Raw genomic sequence first — 7,049 nt, 5'->3', positions numbered from 1 at the left:
AAAAAAAAAAAAAAAAAAAAAAAAAAAAAAAAAAAAAAAGACTAGGTCGTGGGTCCAGCAACCCAACCATGCAGAAGAAAAAGGGGGATGAAATGATTGGGCAGCCATGATCTCCAGGCAGCACCTGGCACCAAACGTGGATCTCTGACCGCCTTCCCGAGACAGTAATAGCCGCCCCACTGGCGGGGCAGATTCCGAATCGATAGTTTCAGAATTGGTCGCCAGTCGCCAGTTCGCCACTCTGAGGAATTTTCCATCGACCGCAAGCAGAGGGCTGGCTCTCACGTGGCTGGCAGCCTTTCGGAAGTTCCGAACTTGGGCTCGAGGTGGTCGATTGTCTGCAAGTGCGCAGGAAGACAGAGATAGATGCGCAACACGCAGGGGGTGTTCTCTCCGGTCGACTTGACCCGGGTATACGGCAATGGATACTACCTATCATCGAGAATGATCAGGAAGATTCGTGCTTACGAATGTGATAACATTGAAGATGCGAGATCCTTGAGAGAATACGATTCCACGACTAATCAATGCATAACTAGGTACTCCGAAGTTAACTTAACTGCCAGTGCTGACGTCATGGCGGGTTTGTCCCGCGGGCGGCCAATGGGGGCCAGACCACTGCTGCCTGAAGGCCTGAGGCACAACAACAAGCATCATCATCACCCGCAACGACTTCACCTGCTTCATTCAGTGAGTGCATCTGCTGCTCAACAGATGAAACAAACGGTCAATTGGAAACTTCACTAGTACATATACAAGTCCCTCTCATCTATCGGCGTGTGCTTGATAAGGTGTGCTGGTTCTGGGTTCGGCAATGCCAACTACACCCGGAAGCCGTTAAATGTGGGGCGAGAGCAGCTGGACGGATAAGTCGGAATGGTGCAGCGCCTGATTCATGGATCTGGTCAAGGCAAAAAAAAAGGCTGAATGTCCCTTTTTTTTCTTCGTTAGGATTAATTGTAATATTACTCCGCTTGGTCCCTGGAGCTTGTTTCTCTTTCCAGATTTTCCACTTTTCAATCAAGCTGCTGGTGGTCATTTCATTCCCACCTTCTGGTCTCCTCTCTCCCTCTCTCCTCCATCTCCCGCCCCTTCTAAGTCGAACTATCAAGCATGTCTGCCTTCGACAAAGAGCTCGAGATGGCGGAAGCCGATGCCCGCCCTCATATGAAAGAAGAAGGCCCCCGGAGGTCGTCTGAGAATCCAGACCGGCCGAGTTCCTCCGGCTCGGCTTCGTCCGGCTCAAGCAGCTCCATCGACTATAATCCCCAGATTCACCGGCTCCAGTCCCGAAATACCGAAGTTGACCTCGAGCGCCTCCGCACGGGGACCTCCCATGCGCTGAGTCGCATCGAGACCCAACGTCTTCAACATGCCCTGACGGTGGGTGAAAGTGTCAAGTCGCGACCATCTCGAGGCCCGTTGCCCGCGTTCGGCGGGGGCAAGCCCTATCCTCCTCCTCTCCCGGCCCGGGAAGACTATGTCGTTGAGTTCGACGGTCCTGCCGACCCTCTATACCCCCAGAATTGGCCCTTGATGCGAAAGTAAGTGTTCTCATGCATTGATTCCGATGGCGTATCGTGCAATGTCAGATGGTGGATGGCTAACGCCCGCTCCCCTCCCTCTCTAGAGTCTACATCAGTGCCATCCTCGCGTTCACCAGTATCTGTTCCACCTTCGACTCGGCCGTCTTCAGCGGTTCCAGTACCAATGTCGCGAAGCACTTCCATGTCGGTCTGGAAGTGGCCACACTGTCGAGTTCGCTGTACATCATCGGATACGCCTCGGGTCCGCTGATCTGGGCCCCGCTGTCGGAGTTGAAGGGGCGCAAATTGCCGATTGTGGTCGCCATGTTAGGGTTCGGGATCTTCAACACGGCCGTCGCCGTCGCCAAGGATCTTCAAACCCTCATGATCTGTCGGTTCTTCTGCGGTATCTTCGGCAGTTCCCCATTGGCGGTCGTCGCGGCGATTTTCTCCGACATGTACGATAACCGCACGCGCGGTGTAGCCATCGCCATGTTCTCCGGCACGGTGTTCCTGGGACCCCTCCTGGCGCCGTTCATCTCGGGCTTCATCAACGCCTCCTACCTCGGCTGGCGCTGGACCGCCTACATCCCCGCCTTCATGGGCTACGCGGCCTTTGTGCTGAACGTCTTCTTCCTGCGCGAATCCTACCCCCCAGTCATTCTCGTCTCCAAGGCCTCGGAGCTGCGCCGTCGCACCAAGAACTGGGGCATCCACGCCAAGCAGGAGGAGATCGAGGTGGATCTGCGGGAGCTGGTGATCAACAACTTCTCGCGGCCGCTGCGCTTGCTCATCCACGAACCCCTCATCCTGGCGGTGACCATCTACCTTAGCTTCATCTACGGGCTGCTGTACTGCTTCCTGACGGCGTACACACTCGTCTTCCAGGGAGTGTACCACATGGAGGCCGGCGTCAGCGGCCTGCCGCTGTTCGGCATGGTGGTGGGTCTGTTCATCGCGGCCGTGTACATCATCTGGAGCTCGCGGGGGTACAGCCGCAAGCTGGACGCCAACGGCGGCGTGCCCGTCCCCGAGTGGCGACTGCCCCCCGTCATCGTCGGCGGTGCGCTCTTCGCCGCGGGTCTGTTCTGGTTCGGCTGGGCGGGCTACACCGGCCGCGTCCACTGGATCGTGCCCACGCTGAGTGGCCTGTTCACTGGTTTCGGGCTGCTGATCATCTTCATCCAGCTGTTCAACTACCTCATCGACACCTACCTCATGTTCGCCGCCTCTGCCATTGCCGCCAACACCTTCTGCCGATCCATGGTCGCCGCCAGCTTCCCGCTCTTCTCGCGGCAGATGTTCAACAATATGGGCATCCAGTGGGCCTCGACCCTGCTGGGCTGCGTGGCTGCGATTCTGGTGCCTATCCCCGTCGGCTTTTACTTCTTTGGGCGTCGATTGCGGATGAAGAGCAAGTTTGCGCCGTTCTATGAGAAGGCGCAGGAGTCGCATGCCCCCGACGAGGATGATCATGTGCTCGAGGGAGAGAATGGTGCGGCGCATTAAGGGTTGCGCTGCAGCTGGAGAAGACTGAGATGCATCCCGTCTGTTATTTGGATGATGAATGATGGGAACAACACTCTTATACCACATACATTGTATATGTAATGATAATTCTTAGTGACGTGGAGCGTTCTTGTCATACACAGCTTTTGCATTCGCAGTTTGCATGTTTAGCATAAAAGTTGGGAACGAATGTTGAATGTTTGAATGTTTTCTTATCTATTCCTATCTATACATTAGCGGTCGAAGGATTTGATGTAGCGTAGTAGAAAGACGGGAAGTGGGCTGTTTTGTCACTACACATGCGAATTGTAGCACATATATCCTTAAGAGTTGGCAAATTATATAATCAAGGTGCTGTGGTCTAGTGGTATGACGTCACGTTGTGGCCGTGCCAGCCCCGGTTCGATTCCGGGCAGCGCCACTTTCTTTTTTTCCCGTTCTTTTTGCTGCGTCACGGGTGGTGGTTCTGCCTTGCAGCCTCTGGCATGGAGTAGCTGTGGAGTCTCTGATGCCCATGCAAACTGCAAAGAGAGGCCTGACACCTCAGGCACCAAGGAAATCCCTTACTGCTGCTGTCCCACCCAGCACAGGCAACATCACGTGTTCCGACCGGTGCCTGGCCGGTCCACCTGAGCGCCGACCAATCACACGCGCCAATGGCCCAGGGTCTTCAGGCAACAGCCAGGCGTTGGGGCCTCAGGCTAGGGGTCGGCCTAGCGGCGGGGACGAAACAGGCAAGTAGCTGCATTGCTTCATCGCATCTTCATCTCTCCACCACCGCTTTATAACCATATGCATCTCCTTTAATCCTTTCGTTTTTGCCCTCTCTATCCTTTCTTTTGATTCTCACCTCGTCTCCAGTGTTGACAAACCTTGATCTCAAGCTCATCTTCCCCTTATCCAGACACATTGTGACCCACAAGGCCTCGTATTCGCAACCGAGCCAAACACTGTTGCTCGGAGAGCTCACTCACCACTCTTTCCCCGGCACATCAATCTCACTTTCATATCCTCTCGTTGCCATGACAAAACTACCGCTAGACGGATTGGTCATCGCCGTGGGCGGGACTTTCCCGGGCTACAAACAAGGTGCGCAACACTGATCATGCGCCAGTCTCGTTTCCAATCGTCCGGTCTACAGCAAACTGACCCTCACAGCCGACCTCACTTCCATCATCAAGAAACAAGGAGCAGAGTTCAGTTCGGCCATCACCGAGACCTTGACGCATCTGATTACCACTCCCAAAGAAGTAGCTAACCAGAGTCGCAAATGTGAGTCCATGCCCGGGGAAGCTTGGAGCGTTACACGCTCTGGCAGGTGACTGCTGTCTGGACCATCACTGACCCTGCCCTCTAGACACGCAGGCATGCAAGGTTCCGTACTGCAACATTGTCTCGCTGGACTGGCTCATCGACTCCGAAACGGCCGGCAAGAGACTGGCGGAGAAAGACTTTCTCCTGGACAACGCGAACGACAAAACAAAGACTGATGGGGAAGAGACCAAGAAGAAGCGCACACTCGAGCAGGCACTGGGTGTCAACGAGGATGGGACGACTAAGAAGCTCAAGAATGCGCAGAAGGCCGGAACGAAGGCGTTGAACATCCCTGTGGATGATGAGTGTCCGCTTCGACGTTTGTGATCCGTCCTTGCTTGTGGGGCTGGTGTCAAGAGCTGACAACTCCGCGTAGGCTCTCATAAAGTATACATCGACCCCGAATCGACCATCTGGGATGCCACCCTGAACCAGACCAGCGCCACCAACAACAATAACAAGTTCTACCGCATCCAGCTTCTCACCAACCCTACCCAGACAGAGTTTCTGACCTGGACCCATTGGGGCCGAGTCGGAGAGAGTGGTCAGCATGCTCTGCTGGGCAATGGGTCCCTTGCGCGCGCCGAGGCCGAGTTCCAGAAGAAGTTCAAGGACAAATCCGGCCTCACGTGGGAGAAGCGACTGGAACCGCCCAAGAACAACAAGTATACCTTCATCGAGCGCAACTACGAGGAGGATTCAGACTCGGAGGACGAGGACGAGACGGCGGCGGCCAAGAAAAAGGTCGAGAAGAAGCCCAAGGTGGAGGTCAAGAGTGCTCTGCCCGTGCAGGTGCAGGACTTGATGGCCTTCATCTTCAACCAGGAGTTCTTCTTGTCCACCATGGCTGCTATGTCGTACGATGCGAAGAAACTGCCCCTGGGCAAACTGAGCAAGCGTACGCTGCAAACAGGTTTCCAGGCATTGAAGGATCTGTCCGAGCTTGTGACCGACCCGGCGTTGGCAGCCTCCAAGTACGAGATGAGTTTTCAGGGCGCCGCGGAGTTCCTCAGCAACAAATACTTCACCACCATTCCTCACGTGTTCGGGCGCAATAGACCCCCTGTTCTCACTCATGGTGATCTGTTGAAAAGGGAGATTGAGCTGCTGGAGACGTTGACAGATATGGAGGTCGCGAACAATATCATGAAGGACGCCGAGGACGCGGAAATGATCCACCAGCTTGATCGCCAGTTCCAGGGCTTAGGAATGAATGAGATGACACCATGTAGGTTCAGCACCCAAATTGAGAGTTGACAATTACTGACAATATCCAGTGATTCGTTCCTCAGCCGAGTTCCAAGAGCTAGAAACCTATCTTGTGTGTTCGCGTGGTGCATCTCACAGTGTCGGCCTTAAGGTGAGCTTCAGACATGTCATACCGAAGCAAGCCCACGCTAATCTCCCCCCACAGGTCCTCAACATCTTCCGCATCGAGCGCCAAGGCGAGAATGACCGCTTCAACTCCTCCCGCTTCTCCAAGATCAAGAATAGCGACCGCCGCCTCCTGTGGCATGGATCGCGCAGCACCAACTTCGGTGGTATCCTGAGCCAGGGCCTGCGCATCGCGCCCCCCGAAGCCCCCGTCAACGGATACATGTTCGGCAAGGGTGTCTACCTGGCTGATATGTCGAGCAAGTCGGCCAACTACTGCTGCGCCTACGGTAGTGGCAACAAAGGTCTATTGCTGCTGTGCGATGCGGAGCTGGGTGACCCCATGCTCGAGCTGGAGCACAGCAACTTCAACGCGGGCGAGGACGCGGCGAAGCAGAACAAAATCGCCACCCTAGGTCGGGGCCGCTCGATCCCCGCGGGCTGGAAGGATGCGGGCTGCGTCCATCCCAACCTGGCCGGGGTCAAGATGCCGGACACGGCGCACGGGGCGGCGGTTCGGAATGCGGCGTCGCTCATGTACAACGAGTACATTGTGTATGATGTCGCACAGATCCGGCAGCGGTATCTTTTCCATGTGGATATGCGGTAGGCGGGGGGGGGGGCAGCGTTTATGGGTCTGGATGATTACTTCGGCGCAATGGTATGATGGTATTAGCGGGGCGCAAGGCATCTAGTAGTAGTTGCTTAATGGGTGTTTCAACGATGGGTATTTCAATTCGATCCGCGCATGTTCGTGCTATTAGCATTATGTTGTATTTTAGTTGACGAATCTCTTTTTCTCTTATTCAATCTCTCGCAGCTAGATGAGGCAGACAGTAATGACATTCCTGGTGAAGTTTGGGGAGGCCAGTGGCCGGACAGAGGGCTGAAAAAGACCGATAACTTCGGCATGCCCTACTTGCATGTCTATGATTTCTATCTGGGAGCTGGGCTATCCAGGCAACAAGTCAAGAGAAGTCAACTACAGACTACACCCTCGGATTCCTACTCGGTCAAAGCCTCCAAGATGACAGCAACACCGCCACAGCAACAGTAGCCGCAACGGTATGCATGTCACGGGAGACGTCCTCCCAGTACAACCTCCCAACCATACTAACATTCACTCACCAGTCACCACACTACCCTATGGGAAGTTACCAGGAAAGCGGAATCACATGGACCTAGCAACGGCAGACTGGAAGAACGATGGGGGATCGGGGATCTTGGATCCGCGGGTGTTTTCCGTCTGGCTCGGTGCGGATCGGTGAGTATTCACTTTCATTTTCACTTTCACCCCCTTGGTCAACTTCTTTGTTGTCCACTGCT

At 54.8% G+C, this 7,049-nt stretch overlaps 3 protein-coding genes and 1 non-coding gene across 4 annotated transcripts; all 4 read left to right on the top strand.

The window, feature by feature from the left end:
• Positions 1-962: 962 nt before the first annotated feature.
• On the top strand, positions 963-3,223 carry BO86DRAFT_353829 (MFS transporter). The gene is made up of 2 exons (XM_025669545.1): positions 963-1,544; positions 1,631-3,223. Exons 1-2 carry the CDS (start codon positions 1,114-1,116, stop codon positions 3,033-3,035), a joined length of 1,836 nt encoding a protein of 611 aa, XP_025532099.1. The 5' UTR covers positions 963-1,113; the 3' UTR covers positions 3,036-3,223.
• Positions 3,224-3,385: 162 nt separating this feature from the next.
• On the top strand, positions 3,386-3,456 carry BO86DRAFT_t41. The gene has a single exon. It is a non-coding gene; the product is annotated as a tRNA-His (tRNA).
• A 354-nt stretch (positions 3,457-3,810) lies between these two features.
• BO86DRAFT_330393 (putative poly(ADP)-ribose polymerase PARP) lies at positions 3,811-6,403 on the top strand. Its single transcript, XM_025668720.1, has 6 exons — positions 3,811-4,124; positions 4,194-4,307; positions 4,393-4,668; positions 4,726-5,577; positions 5,627-5,709; positions 5,764-6,403. The coding sequence occupies exons 1-6, from the start codon at positions 4,058-4,060 to the stop codon at positions 6,331-6,333; spliced, it is 1,962 nt and encodes a 653-aa protein (XP_025532098.1). The 5' UTR covers positions 3,811-4,057; the 3' UTR covers positions 6,334-6,403.
• BO86DRAFT_140436 (uncharacterized protein) lies at positions 6,395-6,957 on the top strand. Its single transcript, XM_025666197.1, has 2 exons — positions 6,395-6,788; positions 6,855-6,957. Exon 1 carries the CDS (start codon positions 6,472-6,474, stop codon positions 6,778-6,780), a length of 309 nt encoding a protein of 102 aa, XP_025532097.1. The 5' UTR covers positions 6,395-6,471; the 3' UTR covers positions 6,781-6,788; positions 6,855-6,957.
• Positions 6,958-7,049: the final 92 nt, after the last annotated feature.

This window comes from Aspergillus japonicus, assembly GCF_003184785.1.
Source record: "Aspergillus japonicus CBS 114.51 unplaced genomic scaffold BO86scaffold_4, whole genome shotgun sequence".
NCBI lineage: Eukaryota > Fungi > Ascomycota > Eurotiomycetes > Eurotiales > Aspergillaceae > Aspergillus > Aspergillus japonicus.
This window is presented reverse-complemented; position numbering and strand designations above follow the sequence as displayed.